Source organism: Schistocerca piceifrons, chromosome 2 (genome assembly GCF_021461385.2).
Source record: "Schistocerca piceifrons isolate TAMUIC-IGC-003096 chromosome 2, iqSchPice1.1, whole genome shotgun sequence".
Lineage (NCBI taxonomy): Eukaryota > Metazoa > Arthropoda > Insecta > Orthoptera > Acrididae > Schistocerca > Schistocerca piceifrons.
The window spans coordinates 34,026,607-34,050,173 of NC_060139.1; the positions used below are offsets into that span (position 1 = coordinate 34,026,607).

Here is a 23,567-nt window from a genome sequence, read left to right on the forward strand (position 1 = left end):
GGACGACAGTGGCATGCGTAAACATGGTCAGAGCACACAACAGGGACAGGTACAAAGGCGCGTGCGTTAACACGTCCAGAGCAGTTAAAGGGTTAAATGTGATTTGCAGAGTAGATGAAGATGTAGATATAAAAGTCCGCCAGTATCAGACATCAGCAATAATCTGAAGAAAGAAATTTTGGCCGTATGTTTGGAGCACAGCATTGTATGGTAGTGAATCATGGACTATGGAAAAACTAGAAAGGAAGTGAATCAGATAGTTTGAGCTGGGATACACATTGAAGAGCTAAAGAAACTGGTAAACTGGCCTAGTATCTTGTAAGGCCCCCGCGAGCACGCAGAAGTGGTGCAACATGATGTGGCATGGACTCGACTAATGTCTGAAGTAGTGCTGGAGGGAATTGACACCATGAATCCTGCAGGACAGTCCATAAATCTGTAAGAGTACGATGTGGTGGGGATCTCTTCTGAACAGCACATTGCAAGACGTCCCCTATATGCTCAATAATGTTCATATTGGAGGAGTTTGGTGGCCAGCGTAAGTGTTTAAACTCAAAAGGATGTTCCTGGAGCCCCTCTGTAACATCCTCTTGTGGGTCCAGGGCTTAGAATAGGCCCGAGGCATTCCCACCTGTCGCCTCCTGACAACACTGGGATTGCACTGTTGATGCCTGCGCTGTAAACTCCCCACATTTGCCAAGGAGTAGATTGCCGTCTTCCTGGGGCATCAGGATTCCCAGCAACAACCGTCATGCCAGCTGGCATTGGCTGTGGCTGAGTGGCGCCCATGGGGAGAGCTCCTAATCAGTGTGGGTGGCATCAGGGCGGGTGACCCACAATGAAGAGGACTAAGTCATCTCATTGTGGTGACCATATGGCATCAGCAGTCTCTAAGAAGGGCAAGATCGAATACAATGCCGACAGGTATGATCCTAAATCGTTTTCTCCCTTGCTACACCATGAGAGGAATGTAGGGCTACAGGACGGAGAGAGCCATATTTGCCTCAGTTTTTAGTTTTTAGCAGAACTGATGGGGACTCCATTCTACCTACAAAGCTTCAATTTTTTGTTGAACACCTTGAGTATAAGTTTGGAGAAGTGACAATGCTGTCCAAAATGTGAAATGGTGCATTCTTGATGCAGACAGCATCCCCAGCCCAATCCCAAGTGTTACTTACCTGTGACAAACTGGGTGATATTCCTGTATTTGTCATTCCCCAAAAAGCCTCAACATGGTCCAGGGTATCATTTTCCATCGTGATCTCCTCTTGCAGTCTGACGACGAGCTCCATGCCAATTTAGAACGGAAAGGTGTTAATTTCATCCAGCACATTTACAGGGGACCCAAAGACAACAGGATTGCTACTGGTGCCTTCATTTTGGCCTTTGAGGGTGATTCATTGCCCGAAAAGGTCAAGGTGATGGTTTATCGCTGTGATATTAAACCATATGTCCCTTCCCCCTATGCAGTGCTTTAAGTGCTGCAAGTTCGGGCACGTCTTCCCGCTGCACTTCCAGCAGCACGTGTCGAGACTGCGGATGTCCACTGCACCCAGATACTCCATATGTGCCATCTCCCACTTGCACCAACAGTGGAGAGTACCACTCCCCTTGCTCACCAGACTGCCCAGTACTCCAAGAGGAGCATAAAATCGTGGAGTACAAGACCCTGGACCTGTTGACTTACACAGAGGATAAACGTAAATTTGAAAGATTAAACCACATTCGGTTGACGTCGACATATGCTGCGACTAAGTCACCATCGCCGTCCCAAGTGCCAGTGGTTCCTCACTCTGTGCCACGAACAGTGGGCGCTCCAGACCACCAGAATACATCTGTCACCTTGGTGGTAGGGGGCAGATCTTCCTCTGTGGCTCCCAAAGCACCTACTTCAGGAACAAGGTGCCCCCCCAAACACAGGGGACATTGTTCCCCTCCCCCCTGTCAGAGAAGCAACAGCCTCCTCCAGCTCCTCTCGTGCGGAAGGGCCTCCGGCTGCTCTCGTGCGTAAGGGCCTCCGGCTCCTCTCGTGCGGAAGGGGTCCCTTGGAGCCCTCTTTCCCAAGGTCTCCACTAATGCCACAGCGGGCACTCGCCAGTGGCTCAAGGAGCCGAAAGCTGCTAGATGAAGAGCTTCACTGTCTTCCTCTGTCCCTGAAGCTGCTGTGGAGAAATCTTCCCAGCAAGCCCCTAAAGATAAGTGAGAGAGCAAGCAAACTAAGAAGAAGTCTGTTAAGAAACAGGACCCTCTGGTGGCCCCAACACCACCACTCCTTATCAGTTCTGCATCTGAGGATGCGGTGGAGATCTTAGAGTCCCCTGCGGACCTGTATCTCACCGATGCCTCATCCACCATAGAAATGGCTACAAATACTCAATCGGTGGCAGCAGGTGACCCGAGGCATAACCTGCCTCCTTGTGCGCTTTGCGACTTCCCAGCCTCACGATAACGTCATCCTCCAGTGGAATTGCAGCCGGTTTTTCCACCACCTGGCTGAGCTACAGCAACTGTTAAGCTTTACACCTGCTTTCTGCACTGCCCTCCAGGAAACCTAATTCCCGGCAATGCGGACCCCTGCCCTCCATGGCTATAAGGGATATTACAGGAACCATAGCAATAGTGTGTCAGGTGGAGTTTGTGTCTACGTCCTGAACTCAGTGTGCAGTGAACCTGGGCCCCTTCAAACCCCTCTCGAAGCTGTGGCTGTCAGGATAAGGACGACATAGGAAATAACTGTCTGTAATGTATATCTTCCTCCAGATGATGCAGTACCCCTGAATGCATTGGCTGCACTAATTGATCAGTTCCCTAAACCTTTCCTACTTTTGGGAGATTTTAATACCTTAACCCCTTGTGGGGTGGCACAGTGCTTACTGGCCAAGGCAGAGATGTAGAAACATTGCTGTTTCAGTTCGACCTCTGGCTCTTAAATACTGGGGCTGCCAGACATTCAGTGTGGCTCGAGGTAGTTAGTCGGCCATTGATTTATCAATTTGCAGCCCAGGACTTCTCCCATCTATCCACTGGAGAGAATATGATGACCTGTGTAATAGTGACCACTTACCCATCTTCCAGTCACTGCCCTGGCGTCAGGCCCACGGACGCCTGCTCAGATTCGCTTTAAACAAGGTGGACTGGGAAGCCGTCACCTCTGCTGTCACCATTGAAACTGCCCCACACAATAACATCGATTTGGTGGTTGAGCACGTAACTACAACGATCGTTTCTGTGGCAGAAAACGCGTTACCTTGTTCATTAGTGCCCCCGTCAAAAGACAGTCCCTTGGTGGTCACCAGAAGTCGCTGAGGCAATTAAGGAGCATTGACGAGCTCGACAGCGCTATAAGTGGCACCCTTCCTTGGAGCACCTCATAGCCTGTAAACGACTCCGTGCCTGTTTCGCCAACTTATCAAATGACTGAAACAGGAGTGTTGGGAGAGGTATGTCTCGACCATTGGGTGCCATACGTCACCTTCCCAAGTCTGGGCAAAGATCAAACAAGTTTTTGCGTACCAGACCCCAACAGGTGTTCCTGGTGTTAACATAAATGATGTGTTATCTATCAATGCAAACGCGATTGCCGAGCACTTTGCTGAGCGCTATGCTCGAGCCTCTGTGTCAGAGAATTACCCCCCCAGCCTTTCGCACTCTCAAATGACAGAGGGAAGGGAAAGTTCTTTCGTTCATTACAAGCCACAATGAATCCTACAATGCCCCATTTACAGAGTGGGAGCTTATCAGTGCCCTTGCACATTGCCCCAACACATCTCCTGGGCCAGTTCGGATCCACAGTCAGATGATTAAACATGTGTTGTCTGACTACAAGTGACATCTCCTTGTCACCTTCAACCAGATCTGGTGTGATGGCGTCTTTCCATTGCACTGGTTGGAGAGCACCATCGTATCAGTGCTCAAACACGACAAAAACCCACTTGATGTGGATAGCTATTGGCCCATCAGCTTCGCCAATGTTCTTTGTCAGCTGCTGGAACGTATGGTGTGTCAGTGGTTGGGTTGCGTCCTGGAGTCATGTGGCCTATTGGCTCCGTGCCAGGGCGGTTTCTGCCTGGGTTGCTCTACCACTGATAATCTTGTGTCCCTTGAGTCTGCCATCTGAACAGCCTTTTCCAGATGCCAACACCTGGTTTCCGTCTTTTTTGATTTACAAAAAGCACACGACACCAATGACACCACCTGGCAACATCATATCCTCGCCACATTATACGAGTGGGGTCACCGAGGCCCGCTCCCGATTTTTATCCAGAATTTCCTGTCACTTCCTACTTTCCATGTCCAAGTTGGTGCATCCCATAGTTCGCCCCATATTGAGGAGAATGGGGTCCCACAGGGCTCTGTATTGAGTGTGTGTCTATTTTTAGTAGCCATTAATGGTCTAGCAGCAGCTGTGGGGCTGTCTGTCTCACCCCACTCTGTATGCATACAACTTCTGCATTTCGTACTGCTCCACCAGTACTGGTGTTGCTGAGCGGCACCTACAGGGAGCCCACGGCTTCCAGTTTTTGGCCGCAAAGGCATGTGTTAGACGCTTCTGACGGTGTCGTACTGTTCATCCGGAACCAGAACTTTATTTTAATGGCGATCCACACACTGTAGTGGAGACATATCAATTTTTAGGACATTGGTGCTTCAATGTAGAAGAATGTTGAAAATTAGGTGGACTAATATGAAACTGAATTAAGTGATTAAAAGCAGAACTGGTGAAGAAAGGGGCATTTGGAAGATACTGACAAGAAGAAAGGAGAGGGTGGTAGGACATGTTAAGACATCAGGGAATAACTTCTGTGGTGTTTGTGGGATATAGAGGAAAAAAGGTCTTGCACGAAGTGCAATTCTCCCTGCATTTCAATGCAATTCTCTGGTGGGGCAAAATTCCTATTTTCACATCTACACATCATCCATGAGCAGCCTTTTTAAGCTACCCTTATCCTCACTACAGGTGAATCCTGGTCACCCTGGTATCTAGGTGACCTACCCTCTCCCAACCAGTCCTCCTTCCTTTCCAAGGAAGACCGTATTCGTTCTGAAAGCTGGTTAGTGTGTCATATAAACGTTTTCATGTACTACACATTGTGCCTACTGAAGGTACTGGTTATATAATTGTGTATCATCAAAGTATATGGAGGTATGTGCAACATATACTATCAATTTACCAAAATGCTAATGCTTTGATCATCATTGTTGAAAACATTATATGAGTCTTGGGAGACTTGTTTTTTAATAAGAAATTCAGAGTTGTAGTAGATTTACGTATCATCCAGAAGGTGAAGTTGTGGTCAGTGTACTTCCCTGTGATCGCCTAATTGAGGTAGTTAACTATCTTGAAGAATTTGTGTTGATGGCACCTTTTAACACTTAAAACTTCCTTCCACAAAAGGTGCAACAAAAGGAAAGTAGGTTCTTTAAGCTTGCAATTGTTAACTTGTAGGAGGAGTGTAGCTGTACATCTGGTCAGTATATATCAATATAATTTGGTTAAATTAGTACATATTTATAAAAACTCAGTGAATTGGGAAGGATTGAGGTGAGAAGCAATAAGAAAATTGCTCCGTTTGCTCAGTAGGATCTTCACAAAATTATGTTAGGGTTTGCACAGACTGCACACCATTCTATTGAACTAGTCACTAAGCAAACTTTTAATGATAAAATATATGAATATGTTCTTATAATTCTTGTCGGACTGTGTTCACACCCTTTTGATCTACTGAAGATAATTTTCGTAAGATACAATATATTTGTAGTTAATAATGAATTAAAACTAAAAACTGTCTTAACTTATAGAAATAAGACTACTTGCGTTATTAAAGAACTATTTGTCATTTCATTTTAATAATATTTCATCAAAAGTTTCTTCTCAATAGATCTATTCAGTTCCAGTGGATGAGCAGTACTGCACTCAGTCCTTCCATTGCTCAAAATATTACAGTATGTAGACTCCCTCCTTTTTCTGAAGAGGGCAGTCGCAAGTGTAATAAACCTCATGTCAACTGCTTCTCACATTTATCAATTACGATGAATTGTCACTGTGTAAGGCCACAATTTAAGGGTGAGAAATGGTCCTACACTAATACACCATGACAAATAGTTCCACAGTAAAGTAGGTAATCTCATTTCTGTAGTATCGTGGTAATGTAGTTGAGATCCAACCATCATAAGTAATTTTCAGCTGAAAGTTCTCAAATTGTACGTTGAAAGGCAGAAACTCACTTTGAAAACTTGCACATTATAGTAGCTATCACAGTGGTAGTACAATGTAAGATGCTGAGAACCTACTTTGTGAAGTAATATATGGGATAAAACTCTTGACTGACTTTATGCTACTATGTCATTAAATATTGTCAGTTATATGTTTGTGTTGTATAATTTTTGCAGATCAGCGCTTGGATTTGTGCAAGTTAAGCTTAGACAGTCCCGATCCAGTGAAAGGTCAAATTGTAGTTTCTTTGCTCTCCCGTGATGGCCACAGTGGTGTCGCAGGTGGTGGCCACAATGCTGTTGTGGATCCTCTGGGAGACCTCAGTTGCCCTGAGGACCTCCCCGAGGGATGGGAAGAGCGAAGAACTTCTGACGGTTGGCTTTATTACGTAAATCATCACACCAAAACTACTCAGTGGTTTAGGCCAACAAGGTAATTTGGTGTTGCCGTCTCCAAGGACAAATTTTGTTTATTAAAATTCCTGTTCCAGTCTCATATTTTGTATAATATTTAAAAGGTGATGCTAGATCCTACATCCTACTGATTTTGTCAAGTTTCAACATTAATCTCAAGGACACAGGGGGCCTCTCAAAAATAATCTCCGTGGAAGATTCAGGCTAATATGCTTCAGCATTAAAAAAAAAAAAAATAAAGAAATTACATATCACAGGATAGGAGTATTTCACGGTGTGTGTGTGTGTGTGGGTGTGGGTGTGTGTGTGTGTGTGTGTGTGTGTGTGTTTCCCCCGTGTATTTTCATATTGAGAAATGTGAAGGTGAAAAAGTGGTCAAATCATATGGGACATAATCACAATAAAACACATGAACCCAATATTAATTGCAGTTCAGTTATCAAACCATGGGGGATATAGACACTGTTATATTAACCAGATTTACTAAAATGAGCAAAATTATAACACATTTCTGAAGCACTTCGAGAATTACATTGAGTTGATGCCATAAAGCTCTGTAACCTTGTACATGATCAGTTGTCTGCGCAAATATTTTAAATGACATGTTGATGTTGAATGAGATCAATTACCAAGAGAATTGTATTTTGAAATTGTAAACCAAGATTACTTTTCATTATGTTTTGGGTAGGAAGCGCGTGCGCGTTTGTGTGTGTGTGTGTGTGTGTGTGTGTGTGTGTGTGTGTGGGCGCGTGCAGGAAAAGGGCTTTAATTTAGTCTGCTTGGTGCAGAGTATTTCTGTACTTTGCCTGCTTTATTAATGAATACATTTTGGTCCACTGTGAAGACTTACCATGGAAAGTTTTTGGGGGGGAGAGAGGGGAGGGGGGGGGAATTCCTTGTGGAATTGGAGTCCCTTGTTTAGCATTGGCTTAGGTTTAGGAGATCTCCGGCCTTGCTTCCATGCCGCCAAGTTCCCACCTCCTCTGTTTCCTTGTCTTTTGTCTGGTCTTTTATGCCATCCTGTTTCTCCTTTTCCTGTGTGTCTGTTCTTCCCCTGTTGTTGTCCCAAATGTGTCAAGATTCTGATATGGCATGTGGAATGAGACAGGTTGGCAGCAGTACTGGTGCCCCATCACACACAGTCCCTCCTGTACAACCTTTGCTCTTGCCTGCTCCCACCCCCCTCCCCACCCCCCGCCCTCCCTCCTGTTCCTTACTCTTCCTGCTGCCCCTACATTCCTTCTCCCTCTTTTTTGCTGGTTTTCTTTTCCCATCAGCTGGACACTGCTGTTGTCAGGGATGGGTGATCCACTCCTGAACTGATCCGAAGTGCCAGATCCTTCTAAGGTGTAATCCGTCGGAGACTTGGAAAAAAATAGCGTTAGCTCATTTGATCCTAACTCTCTCTCTGTGGTGACAATAGTGACCAGAACAAAGATTCTGTCGCAGGCTTCTTCAACAGCACCCTATGTGCCACATGCTGAAGGAAACATTTCCCAGGCCACAAAAAAATGTGCTATTGATCATTTACATATATGGATTTGTGTATCTTTCTAGGGAGTGGAGCTTTTCTTAGCAGTGAAAAGAATCGAAAATGAAGAAAGCTAAATTCTTCAGAACAATGCGTTAACACAGGAAATGCTTTGCACCTTATACTGGCTGTAAATGATAACTGTTTACAAAGTACCACAGTGTTGTTGAGGAAGTTGATAAGAAAACGTTTGATGCAGAGCACTTGTAGTCTATAAAATGGGAAACAAATTCATACTGGACTATGAAAATTACCTAAGCTACAGCACATGCACTTCATGTAGGATTTTCAGTAATCCCTCGTTCTGTTCACACATACTACTAATCCTAGAGGGGGGAAAAAACCTTCTTTGTAGGATATTTAATGTAATTTGTATGTCACTTTTATGTTTTCCTTGAAAAACTCCAAATTGTGACATTTAACAAAAACTACCCTAGTACAAAATTCAACTACATTAAATTGCCTATGAAAGATCCTATTCATTTTTTTCTCTAGGACTAATAGTTAGCATGAAGAGAACAAGAGAATACTGAAGACTTTGTGTCGTGTGCACGCTCCTTAATTTAGGTTTTTTTTTAGCTAATTTGAGGTAGTTTCTCAAGTTGATAGACCACAAGTGTCCAATATCAAATTCTTCATCTGGACTTCCTCTACACTACTGTAGTACATAGTAAACAGTTATCGTTTACACTGTACATTTTTGCTCTTGATCTGAAAAGAAAGCCTAAAATTTCAGAAGCTCAATAATGTTTACATACTAAATGAATTGTTACTTCTTATCTTTTGACACACTCGGAGTGTGCTGTTGACCCAATCGTTGGCTGATGCCTCGCAGCAGCCTATCTCGATCGCTGTCCGATCCCTATTGAATTGAATAGCTTACAAAGCAACTTTGGAATCACCCTGCTGTCTGTGCTCTTGGCTCACTCACTGATTTAGCTTGCATATCACGTCTTTGACTCAGTGACTCTCCGTCCAAGTTCAGCCTTACTGAATATTATACTTTATCATAGAAAGAGTATGTACTTAGATAATTATTTTTATATTTATGATAGTGTATGTAAATATTGTATTTATTTATTTTTTTAACCTGACCAGATTAATGCTTTCAGGACACCTCTTACACTGGACCAGGATCTTATATTTAACTTCAAAACCTATTACATCACTGTTACTTTTAAAAAAATCGTATTTTTAGAATGTATCAGGCATTTATCTGTTACATCTCCTCTTTATTGAAATTATTGACCTTTCCATGTTTTCCTCAGTCTTCCTAAAGACATTATGCCCACTGGGCAATAATTCATAATTATTTCATGTATCCTGTCATCTTCCATTCTTGTGACATTGTCCATTCAGTCATTCCTGCATTCCTTAGTCCGCTCATTTAACCTTTTCGCTCCCTAATCTTCACTGATGTCAGCAACCATCCTCCTTTCAGTGTGCACCAAGCTATACTTCTGAGTAGTCATATCTCCAGTGTGCAGTGCTTTTATTCTTTATTCATTTATTTTTGTTATAGGCAGTGATTCACTCCCAAATGTCATAGTCGGCACTGACATTGTTTTGTGGAACTTTGGTAGCGTTTGTCTCTTACTTCAGTTCTGAATGTTTTACACATTGTTCTGTTAACACAATTAAATCTTTTAGCTTTCTTTTCGTATCTCCTTTTCTGTCATAAATTTGATAGTATTTCCTACGATATGGCACTAGTTTACTCTTTGTATTTTCTTATCGTTTGTTGCTATTTTGCTGGAAATTGGCTCCTAGATCTGAAAGCAATAACTTATTTTTTTTTTCTTTGAAGATACAAAATCCAACTAGAAGTTGGAAACAGCGTGAAACAAGTCATCCTGCTAAATGACTTCCTTCCGTTACTCCATAATCCCAGATTTTTATGACTTCAGCACATTTTCATGTTGTGGGTACTTGCACCAGTGTTGAATGGTTTTGGAATTCCAGCTCACCCTGCAATTTCTGGAGCTCCTTTAGTGTTGTTTTGGTGCTGACACGATTTGTGAGTGCTAGATTCAGTTCTGCAGTGACTTTTTGCAGCTGGTGTCACCTTATTTTCATCACTTTTCTTTTCAGTGACCATCTGTCATGATTACTCAGGACACACTTTTGTCCATGTTGTGACGTAGCGATGTTCTTCCACTTTCCCTGTATGCAGTATAAATCTTCAATACAATGTCTCTTGAAACACAAAGTACTTCAGCTATGTTGGTTAAGGAAACACCAGCAATATGAACACCAACAAGTTGCCCAAGTTCAAATTCACATAGCTCCAACATCATGTTCTCACAAGCACAGAAAACACTGTTCTGACAATGATCGACACTTGCAACCCATAGAGGACATTGCACAGTTGCCATTCATGGTCAAATACAACAGCACAACTTGCAGGCTGGCTGGCATTTGCATTCATGTTCGAACAAGTGTTTCTCATGATGTTTCCATATTTTTTTCCAACCCTTGTAGCTGAATGGTCACCTTTCCCATATTTTATGTTTCATTCTACCCAGGTCTTTCCATTGTTGTTAATTTCTATGCATTATTTAGTTAAGCAATTATACAAAAAATCAGATGTTCACTCAGGGATGACAAAAGTTCTTGTTTCGGCAACATGTGCTGTATATAAAAAACCACACGTAGTTTTTTCTTAATAGGTTTACTCAGTTTGTCAGTGGCTTCCACTGTCTTTACTCCAATCACAAATATTTACACAATTTTATCCTGTTCCCTAATCTATTAATACATACACTCAGAAATGGAACTTACTTCTTTTCCAGTATCAGTTGTCCGTTTTGTACACTGTTAAAAATCTTCACTTTGATGAAAGATTCCCCCATCCTTATATTTTCTGAATTTACTTCCTCTTCCAATAAATTCTCTTCAGTCATTCTCTCTCTCTTCTAACCCACACTGCTTTTGCGAACTGTTTCATTCTATACTATTTACTACCATGTGGCTGGTCACCATTTCCCTGTTAGTTACTAATGAATAAACTTTTAGTTATCATGTTAACAGAATCTTTCATCAGTTCTTGGTAGAACAACATTAAAATAAATGAAAAGCACCAGTTTGCTTTTGTTCTGCAATATTACTTTTATTGTGTTAAACGGTTTTCGGCTTAATAGGCCATCTTTGCACATTTACTGAGTATTGTCACCAAAGAAGTAACAATGTTTGCAAACAACATTGGAAAAAAAGTAACCCGTCTAGACTGAAGCAGAAACATACAGTAAGTAACATCTTAGACAGTGTGGTTTAGTTAGTTAACTTTTAGTTAGTTCTCTTCCCTTACGAAATAGTGTCCAACCTTCTGTCCCATTTCTGGACTCCTCACCTGGGTATTCATTTCTCGTCAGCTGCTGGCTACTTTTTTCTCCCTTTCTGTATAGACATATAGCTCACTAATTCTACATCCTTCCACTCCCTGACAGTCATATTTATTTGTATTATTATCTCCCATTGGTTGTATATATATTTTTGTTGCATATTGTTGAACCTACTTTCATCATTACCAGTTATCTGTCTCGAAAGCTCTTCTGCTCTGGATGTGTTGCAAGCTTATGGACTATGGCCCTAATCTCTAAATCCTTTTTGTCATCCTCAATGTCAGATTCCTCTTCCAACTCACTACCGTACTTATCAATACTTGAAACATCATAACAGTTATATACTCCTAAATTTGAATCGTCTATCTTATTTCTCCTTTTCACTTTCTTCTCTGCTCCCTTTTCTCCTCCTCAGTTCTCCACTAAATCGTCTGCAGTGGTACACAGCTTACCTCCACTCCCCTGTTCTGCAGAACTTCCTCCTGGGTGCATTTGCCTTTCATTGTTCACAACATCCATTGTCATATGTGCTTCAGTCTCCCTTATATTCCGTCTTTCCACTTTGTCAAGCCCAACTGTCCAAATGTCTTCCTACTGGATTAAATGTTCTATGCTTGTATTTATTAGCTTTTTCTCATGCATACTGATACATATTATTTTGCAGTCTGCCTGTCTTTGTGACTCAGGTACAAGGTTTATCCCATCCACCTACCTGTGTAAGCCGTGCCGTACCTTTAGCTTTCATGATTCAAACTCGGTTGTCTCCTTGTTTCTGCATCAGGGTCACCTGTTTCTGAGCGTGCTTGCCATTTGCTGAGCAAGACCTACTATTTTGATGGAGACCAATTCTACCTCTACCTCTAGCATCATGTCCGTGATTTGTAGTGGTAGCTCGCATCCCGTATTCATAATTAGGTGTAACATTCCTCAGTATTCCACTTTCTCTTGGAACTCAACATGCACTCACCCATACCAGCCATTGACTTCATTTACACAGCTCAAAAATTGCTGTGCGTTGCAGTCAGTAATGCTCACATTCTTCGGTACTTCCTTGGGAACTTCTTACATAGACAACAGATAATGACTTCTTCACTGACAGGTTGGTCGAGGTATTCACAACATTCTTACATGGCCTATCTAAAGTTCCTTTCATACTCTGAAGCATCTATAAAATCCATTCATTTCTCTCTTTGCTTCTCCATAGACTAGTAATTGGATCAAAACCTTATCGTGAATTCATCAAATGTATCGCATCTGACCAGCACCTTGACTGCCCATCCTTGTGCCTCTCCTGCCAGGTGTTGTTCCTGTAGTCTGATCTTTTCTATTTCTATGCACTCTTCTGGCAAACAAATCCTGTGCTCAAGCACAGAGTGAACTTGCTCTGCAAATATTGCAGAAATGGAAAGTGCTGTTGATTTGTGCTTTTCAGAGAATGGGTTGGTAATCAGGGTGAAATATGGCTTCCCGGCTATTACACAAGTTGAAAATATGGTCACTATTTTTTTATAAACTTAAATTTGCCATATTTCGTGACAGTACCTTTTCCATTAGACGTTTGCAAGCAAATATAAGTCTTGGCTTCAGTTGTCTAAGTATGATTCCACAATGCATCATTGTCGGCTGCAGAAAATGACGTGGTTCAGCGTGTTTCTCTCATCTTGGTGTTTCAAATACAGTTTCTTCCAATGTAGTTTCTTCTTTTCAGATAATACAAAAATAATAGTTAACATAATTCAAAATTATTTATGACTGCGACCTTCACATTGTTCTTCCGTCAACACACACCAAGAGTTAGCTTCCGACTCGGACTGACTATAGTCAAAGACTACTCCAACGTCAAAGATATTTTACACAATCAGTTTCTTTGCTATTCTTCGATACATTTTCTAATAGTAATCAATATGCTTTTACTCTCAAAAACAGAAGTAAATTAACATATAATAAGACAAATTATAATAAATTCTGACAAAAATATAAGAAAACATTTTCAATTCAATATCGACAAATACGGTAAAAAAATAACATCTCCCAGATCCATTACAAGGGGCATATGTTGTTAGCTAATAAACAGATTGTTATAATACTTTTTAGAAAGTGTATTTTTGTGCAAACATACACTTTTTTAAGTGGAACAGCAGCTATTGGCATTAATAAATTAAAAGCAGGGTAAACTAGAATATCAGTAGTGGTTGTTGCTAGATTATAGTGAAAGTCGTTTACAAGACACCATATTTTGAAAAGTTCCCACACTGACACTTTTACAATATCTGTGGTAGCACACACTAAGGAACAGCACAACTGCATACACTAGTTATGTGGATTCTGATGAGTTATGGGACAATTGAGCATGACAGGTTGTGTTCAGAATGAACCACCGGCAGCAGCAATACATGCTTACAGGCTGGTATGGAACGACTGCTGTACATATACTAACATTTCAGTGGAGATGTCCAAGCAGGCTGCAGTAATAAATCATTGCATATTGTCGGGTGTAGTTGGTATGTCCTTGTTGACGGCATTTGACAGCGTGTGTCAAGTTTCCCCACAGAAAAAAGTCTTCTGGCATCATATCCGGGGAATGAACCAGTCAAGTACAGGTTCTCTGTGTCAAATCCAGCAATTTGGAAACAATTTGTGAAGACATCCTGTAATACTTCGTGCACTATGGGCTTGACAGCCATTGTGTTGGTACCATAGGTTCCTCCTAGCCTGCAGAGGAACATCTTCTAGCATCCATGGAAGATGGTCTGTTAGGAGGCTGTTACACTTGTGTGCATTCAGTGTTCCGTCTATGAAACGTGGCCCATGATCTGATGCTTCACTATCTCACACAACATGTGTACACTCCATGGATGCCGATGTCCCACCTGACGAAGCCAATGGGGTTGTCAACAGATCAATAGTGCATTTTTTGGCGTATTACCTGACCATGATTGGTAAATGTGGCTTCATCATTAAACAAGATACATGTTACATCAGGAGCATCCTGTCTTAATGCTTATATACAGAAGTTAACATGATTCTTGTAATTGTTTCCATGCACCTCTTGATGGAGAGAGATGTGGTAGGGATGGAACCTATGTCAATGGAGAACGCATAGGGCACTTGCCTGACTCTTGCCACTTGTGTGTGCGATTGTGCAGGAGCTAAATTGTGGATCAACTGCAATAGCAGCAAGAACTTAATTTCTCAGTCTTCTGTCACCGCTTGTTTCCTTCTGTTACATTGTGTATGTGTTACACTATCACTTTCTCATAACTGAAGAGCTTAATAAATAATTTCCGAGGTGGTTGACATCTATTGGGATATCTTGTCACATACACTATGCAAGAACGAACTGCATTGGTAAAGCCAACGTCCACTCAGTACCTACTGCTTGGACTGTCACAGACTGACCAGCAAGTCACAGTGCACTCAAGGAACACACAAGCACACTGTATGGAAACATAACAACATTGTACCTAGGAACTATACAGGTTGAATGGCACAAAGTGAGGCAATTTTTCAAAATATGATATGTCGTAAATGTCTTGCACTACAATCCTGCAACAAACACCCCTGACATTGTAATTTACCCTACTTTTAGTTTGTTAATGTCAATAGGCATTGGTCCATTTAAAAAAGTATACTTTTGCACAAAATGCACCCTTTATAAGTATTATTACAATCTGTTTATTGGATACCAACACATGCTCTGACTACCAATACATTCTGTGAAACCCACACATCAACAGCACTTTCCATTTCTGCAATATTTGTGGTGCAAGTTGTAGGTGATTCATCCTGTATAAATACCACAGGCTGAATATCTCCTTGTGGATCAAATTTTCTGTCCATCTCCAATAGATGAAGTTAATCTGGCAATATCTCCTGTTCACATTTAATTTGAGACTAGTGCCTGTTACTTGATCTCACCTGATCGATTTCACATTTGTTGTTCATTAACTCCCCTAACATTAATTGATTCTCTACCCTTTCCTGGAGTTCTGTCATTCAGTTATTTGTTTTCTTAATGTCTTTCCTGATGGCCTCTGTGCCTGTTTTGGTGTTAAGCATTTTAGTTACTTTAAACCTGCTTTCCACCTGTTCTTTCATGGAACACACATTCAGTTCTACATCCTGTTTTGACTTTGTCTTAAAGGTATTTGTGTTTGTCCTTATTTCTTTCTCCATTTCTGTTTTGAATTTATTGATTCTGGATTCACCTCTGATGTGAATACATACATTTCTGATTGCAAAGTATTTATCTTTAATTCAATATCACCTAATGTCATATTTATTGTTTCTCTTTTGGACCCTAGATATTCTTTATTAGTATTCAGTTTAGAATTCATTGATCTTGTGGCATTTAGTAACTGTTGACGTAGAGCTATCAGTTATGGATCTGTACTAGTCAGTTGACTGCCAGTGGTCAGTCAACTGGCTCCTGTCACTTTCCATTACATCAACTACATCTATTTTTACTTCACTCTATCCCATATCTAATAGATACTTTTATGACTTATGTAGGTAATTTCTTGTTCAATATTTTGGTCTTGAGATATTTCCTCTACAGGTTCAAGCCAAATATTCATGACTAATAAGTCAGACAAGTCCTGGCAGCATGGTCACCATTTACAATGTAACTTTTTCTACAACTTGAAGTACTGAATGTGGTGTACTAAGTTCATTTACATCAATAGCATGGTCATTAAACTCATCCTAAAGAGCAGAATCATGCTTTGGACATAGTCCACTCATTGAATACTTCCTACATTACAATGTACTTGGAATTATTTGCCCAGTCATTATTAGGGAACTGCTCATTGATACTGTGAATCAACACTGAATAGCAATGGAGACATTCTACACAGTGCAGTAACTGCTGTAGAAAAAGGAACACACACACACACACACACACACACACACACACACACACACACACTTACACACACTCTTAAATAATACTCAATACTATGTTAGAGACTGCTGTAAAATTTAATTAAATTACCAAATATGCAGCAACCAGTCGCAAAATCATGTTTTATTTATTCACTTTTGCAAATCAATTTCAACTGATTAACCGCCATCATCAGTGCTTTCAACCAATATGTGCCCTGATGTGCACTGATGATGGCTGTTAATCAGTTGAAATCGATTTGCAAAAGTGAATAAATAAAACATGATTTTGCAGTTGGTTGCTGCATATTTGGTAATTTTGTGGTTTACGGTCGCTGCACAACTTGGAAACCACATGGAGCCCACCATTCAAAAATTTAATTACTGGAGCAAAGGAACTTTCTCAAGTGTTTTTGGGATTCTGTGATAGAAAGCTATAAGATATGTATTGAAATGGTAGTGTCTGTTAAATTTGTGTCTTCTATTGGTGTTTACTTATGATTTGACAGCTTGAAACTAGTTGTGAACTAATAAAATTATTACAGCAGAAGTGGAAAATGGCACCTATTTTTAATAAATTGCTGCCATATCTGCTATGAATAAAAATGAAGTTAGGGTGTTTAGTTGTCAGATAATGAGACTGGAAAGTTTTGTATGAACATAATCATTCTTGTTCTGTAATTACAACATTATGAAAAGGATAGATTGCCACTCGCCTAATAGAGGACTTCCTTAATACCTTGTTTATGTAATTTGCCTGTGGTGAAAGCAGCAGGCAATATCAGCAGCCTGTTATCATGTTAGCTGATGTCTTGGGATAACTGCAGCCTCCAGTGCTGTGATTACGAGCGGGTCCTCTCTCGTTCCAGTAGGCAGGGGCCGAGGTGGTCTAGTGTAGCTGGCCTATACTCAACTGCAAGAAAGCAATGCACAGGACTTTTTGGTAGTCGTTGCTGTGGTGTTGCACCATTAGCGGCCAGATTTCTTCTCCATCTGCGTAGAATTGCTCTCCCTCCTCCTGCACAGTGCCGACCTTCATACCTACATACCTTTTTCCCCCCATTTGGGTCACTAAAATTCTTTACCTTCCGCCTATTGACACTAGATAGAACAGACTGGTTTAAGACTCCCTCGAAAGGTGGAAAGAGCCTCAGTGTTGTGACCTGAGCTGAATTCTGGACAATTAAGAATGTGTGTTCAACCTTTGTGGAGGGTGCAAGTGTCTTAGAGTGGGGTATTAGCACCTTTTCCTCATTAACTCTTTAATCACTACTCATTCAGTGTCTACTAGCATTCACAGTTCTCTTTTTCTTTTTACCTTCCTGCATTCAGCTCCTCCTCCTTTGCTAATTTAGCATGCTGTTTTTCCTACTCTTAATTTTGGTTTATTTTTGTCCCAGTATGTAACAACACACTTCTTGCCTCTGTTTTGACTGTTCTTCCTTCATTTCCACCACAAATTTCATTTATATTGTACTTTTCTTACTGTTTGTAAAACGAGGAAAAAGCAATCACTTACCTGTAAGCGATTTGTGTGTGGAGCACAGAAATGGTGTTTGTCTTTGTGCTGCACATGTCAGTCCACTATAGAAGAGTGGTTGCCTTTCCCTTATTTTATGTATTGCTCCATCCAAAAATTTCTTACTGTTTATCCTTTCCGTCTGCCTCATGTTTATGATGAGTATTTCATAATTTTTGGGATTCCAAGCCTCAATCGGTAAAAATGAAACTTGTAGGATTGCTTTGTTGTTCGTCTGTCTGTCCAACTGTTAAAAAAAAACCTTTCAACTTGACATATCAAGTTGAAACTTACACAATATGCTGATGTTTATGGTCCCTTGGCTGTGTAAAAATCTGAAGCTTCTAAGTCAAAGCATTCAAAAGATATGGCCATTTATTTATGTCGTATATTTTGATATTTGCTCATTGAAACCTATAGGGTACTTCCCGTTGGCCTAGAATCAATCAAATTTGGCAAAAATGAAGGTTTCACAGTGCAACCAAAGGAAAAAATATCCAAAAACTGTAATTATACCACACAAAAAAGTTTTTTGTCTTTTTTTTTCAAACTATCTCTCTGTTAAGATCCCTTTTTCTCAGGAACAACTACATGTATCAATACGAAATTTATGTTACATACTAAAGTCTATGGTCCCTCAGCAGTATAATAATTATCTTCTGAGTCAGTGCAGTCAGTTGGCATGGCCATTTATGTCACATATTTTGATACTCAGTCACTCATCAAAACCCATAGGATACTTCCTGTTGATCTACAATAGTGAAATTTGGTAAAAAGAAAGGTTTCACAGAAAAAATTGTTAATTAGTAATTGTATAACATGGAAAAAAATATTTCTCTTGCCATTTGCTGTCTGACATCAAACTTGAAATTAATACAATCAGTAGTTTTGCATTCAGGCTGACTGCAACACTGTGGTAAAAAATAATCACCAGTCAAGGAATGACTTTACTGCTCATATGAAGCATTGCAGAATTTATCCATCACCAGTTTTCTAGGAGCAATTACTGCATGTAGTTGTGGCATTTCAAGTTGTATGTGAGACAGACATTCATAGACTAGTTGGCGAATGTTCATTTCGTGTATAAATTAAAATGCTGTTTCTTCGTGCAGTAATTGCTCCTAGAAATCTGTTGAAGGATAAATTCTGAAACACGTCATATTAGCAACAAAGTCACTCCTTCTCTGGTGATTGACTTTTACCATTGCAACCCAGTCAACCTGAAAGGAGGATTACTGACGACTGTTATAATAATGGTTGCCTGCCTCCTGCATGACTTAATGTCACATTTGTATTGTTGAAATTAAGACATTCTTGAAACTCTTGAAATCCACAGTTGGTCTCTTCATTCCTTGTTCCATCATTAGAGCTGTATAGGGTGCCTTAGTTTATCTGTTCCATCTGTATTTCCTGAACACTCCAGGATCACTACTACCTCAATTTAATTAGTAAATATGTTTGTTATTGATGGTAGATGTAATTAATACAGCAGTTCGAAAATGATTGTTGGCTTTCCTTAAATGTTAAAAAAACTGTGCAATTTTATTATGTAGAAATCAGTTTTATTACGTGAGCCTGTGTGTCTCTAACTTATCTCTAGTGGAATTGTTGCCATCATTAATACACTTGTGTAATTGTTTCTCATATCACAGAATGTGTGTACCTTTTTATTGGGTACTACTATCAAATGATAAGGTTTCCTATTAGTAGTGTTCCCTCGTTCTGGGCTTTCTTTGTAATTCCATTTGCATTTGATACTGTACATTGTTTCATGTAAAACACACACTTTATCTTCTTGCTAACAACACTGCAGTGCAATATTTACCATCCTTCCAATAAGGTACAATTACGCTCACTGATAACAATGAAAGCCAATACATACATACATACATACGTACATAAATAATTGATGTTTAAATCAGTTGTTGTTAATTTCTGTGTTGTTGCTGATCGCATTTAAGTATTTCCTAATAAAGAGTGTGCAACATGGGACCAAACAAAATATCAAAGAAAACGAATGACAAGTCAGTTCTCTGTTAGTTACGAATTCAGGTAGTTGTTATGGGCTCTTAGTGTTTCATTCCTTCTTGAAAAACAGTGGCATATCGAATTCCTAGGAATTTGCTGAGCGTTGACAGTTGATGTACAGCAAGAGTATAACACAGATATCTGTTGCAGCACTGTAAAGGTGATTGGAGATAAGTATTGACAAGGTGAGACCAAACAATTTGTCAGTTATGGTAAGAATTTTTAGTTGAATTTGTTCTGTTCTTGACCACAATTCACTGCTGGACACAGGAATAGATTCTTTCCTTGACAGTTTAAAGAATGTGGGTTACATCAACTTACAAGAACATCACTCATATTTATATATAGTTGAATTCTAAAAATATTAAGAGCTATGTCCTTCCTTGAACCATCCTTCTGTATGACACGAACAGAAGCTTTCAAACACTGGATAAGTGTATGGAACAGGAAGAAACCCTAATAACTGATACAAATGGAATGTACTCTCTGCCATGCATTTTGTGATGGTTTGCAGAGTATGGATGTAGATGTAGATGCAGAGGAGGAGGACAGATTATTGGGTCTTTGTGACCCAGCTGTTAAACACTACATACCGGTATCAAAAATACAATGGTATCAGGTAACCAAGTATACCTTAAAAAATTTTTTGTGGTAATATTAACCAACATTTTAACAATGGTGTCTCCAGTCCTGTGCTGTAGTAATTGAAAGTTCACCAGTTTGAAAGAAAAGTTCAAGAGGCAGTGCTTTTACATTGCTCAGTTACGAAAGAAATGGGAAGATTCCTCAATTGTTGTTGTTGTTGTTGTTGTTGTGGTCTTCAGTCCTGAGACTGGTTTGATGCAGCTCTCCATGCTACTCTATCCTGTGCAAGCTGCTTCATCTCCCAGTAACTACTGCAACCTAAATCCTTCTGAATCTGCTTAGTGTATTCATCTCTTGGTCTCCCTCTACGATTTTTACCCTCCTTGCTGCCCTCCAATACTAAATTGGTGATCCCTTGATGCCTCAGAACATGTCCTACCAACCGATCCCTTCTTCTAGTCAAGTTGTGCCACAAACTTCTCTTCTCCCCAATCCTATTCAATACCTCCTCATTAGTTATGTGATCTACCCATCTAATCTTCAGCATTCTTCTGTAGCACCACATTTCAAAAGCTTCTATTCTCTTCTTGTCCAAACTATTTATCGTCCATGTTTCACTTCCATACATGGCTAACTCCATACAAATACTTTCAGAAACGACTTCCTGACATTTAAATCTATACTCGATGTTAACAAATTTCTCTTCTTCAGAAACGCTTTCCTTGCCATTGCCAGTCTACATTTTATATCCTCTCTACTTCAAACATCATCAGTTATTTTGCTCCCCAAATAGCAAAACTCCTTTACTACTTTAAATGTCTCATTTCCTAATCTGATTCCCTCAGCATCACCCGACTTAATTCGACTACATTCCATTATCCTCATTTTACTTTTGTTGATGTTCATCTTATATCCTCCTTTCAAGACACTATCCATTCCATTCAACTGCTCTTCCAAGTCCTTTGCTGTCTCTGACAGAATTACAATGTCATCGGCGAACCTCAAAGTTTTTATTTCTTGTCCATGGATTTTAATACCTACTCCGAATTTTTCTTTTGTTTCCTTCACTGCTTGCTCAATATACAGATTGAATAACATTGGGGAGAGGCAACAACCCTGTCTCACTCCCTTCCCAATCACTGCTTCCCTTTCATGCCCCTCGACTCTTATAACTGCCATCTGGTTTCTGTACAAGTTGTAAATAGCCTTTCGCTTCCTGTATTTTACCCCTGCCACCTTCAGAATTTGAAAGAGAGTATTCCAGTCAACATTGTCAAAAGCTTTCTCTAAGTCTACAAATGCTAGAAACTAGCATCTAGCGCTAGCACTAGCACTAGAATCTTTCTTCTAAGATAAGTCGTGAGGTCAGTATTGCCTCACGTGTTCCTATATTTCTATGGAATCCAAACTGGTCTTCCCCGAGGTCGGCTTCTACTAGTTTTTCCATTCGTCTGTAAAGAATTCGTGTTAGTATTTTGCAGCCGTGACTTATTAAACTGATGGTTCAGTAATTTTCACATCTGTCAACACCTGCTTTCTTTGGGATTGGAAATAAAATATATTCTTCTTGAAGTCTGAGGGTACTTCGCCTGTCTCATATATCTTGCTCACCAGATGGTAGAGTTTTGTCAGGACTGGCTCTCCCAAGGCCGTCAATAGTTCTAATGGAATGTTGTCTACTCCCGGGGCCTTGTTTCGACTCAGGTCTCTCAGGGCTCTGTCAAACTCATCACGCAGTATCGTATCTCCCATTTCATCTTCATCTACATCCTCTTCCATTTCCATAATATTGTCCTTAAGTACATCGCCCTTGTATAGACCCTCTATATACTGCTTCCACCTTTCTGCTTTCCCTTCTTTGCTTAGAACTGGGTTTCCATCTGAGCTCTTGATATTCATACAAGTGGTTCTCTTTCCTCCAAAGATCTCTTTAATTTTCCTGTAGGCAGTATGTATCTTACCCCTGGTGAGACAAGCCTCTACATCCTTACATTTGGCATCTAGCCATCCCTGCTTAGCCATTTTGCACTTCCTGTCGATCTCATTTTTGAGACGTTTGTATTCCTTTTTGCCTGCTTCATTTACCACATTTTTATATTTTCTCCTCTGATCAATTAAGTTCACTATTTCTTCTGTTACCCAAGGATTTCTACTAGCCCTCGTCTTTTTACCTACTTTATCCTCTGCTGCCTTCACTACTTCATCCCTCAAAGCTACCCATTCTTGTTCTACTGTATTTCTTTCCCCCATTCCTGTCAATTGTTCCCTTATGCTCTCCTTGAAACTCTGTAGAACCTCTGGTTCTTTCAGTTTATCCAGGTCCCATCTCCTTAAATTCCCGCCTTTTTGCAGTTTCTTCAGTTTCAATCTGCAGTTCATAACCAATAGATTGTGGTCAGAATCCACATCTGCCCCTGGAAATGTCTTACAATTTAAAACCTGGTTCCTAAATCTCTGTCTTACCATTATACAGGGTGATTCAAAAAGAATACCACAACTTTAAAAATGTGTATTTAATGAAAGAAACATAATACAACCTTCTGTTATACATCATTACAAAGAGTATTTAAAAAGGCTTTTTTTTCACTCAGAAACAAGTTCAGAGATGTTCAATATGGCCCCCTCCAGACACACGAGCAATATCAACCCGATACTCCAACTCGTTCCACACTCTCTGTAGCATGTCAGGCGTAACAGTTTGGATAGCTGCTGTTATTTCTCGTTTCAAATCATCAATGGTGGCTGGGAGAGGTGGCCGAAACACCATATCCTTAACATACCCCCACAAGAAAAAATCGCAGGGGGTAAGATCAGGGCCTCTTGGAGGCCAGTGATGACGTGCTCTGTCAGGGGCTGCCTGGTGGCCGATCCATCGCCTCGGGTAGTTGACGTTCAGGTAGTTACGGACAGATAAGTGCCAATGTGGTGGCGCTCCATCCTGCTGAAATATGAATTGTTGTGCTTCTTGTTCGATCTGAGGGAACAGCCAATTCTCTAACATCTCCAGATACTGTAGTCCAGTCACAGTAGCACCTTCGAAGAAAAAGGGACCAAA

The 23,567-nt window shown here is 40.5% G+C and overlaps 1 protein-coding gene across 1 annotated transcript in view; it reads left to right on the forward strand.

Moving 5' to 3' along the window:
- The window catches only part of LOC124774968 (E3 ubiquitin-protein ligase SMURF1), a 167,819-nt gene that overhangs the window by 53,442 nt on the left and 90,810 nt on the right, over positions 1-23,567 (forward strand). The window contains exon 5 of the mRNA XM_047249693.1: positions 6,391-6,646. Coding sequence (XP_047105649.1) covers positions 6,391-6,646 — 256 coding nt within the window. The remainder of the gene's footprint in view (positions 1-6,390; positions 6,647-23,567) is intronic.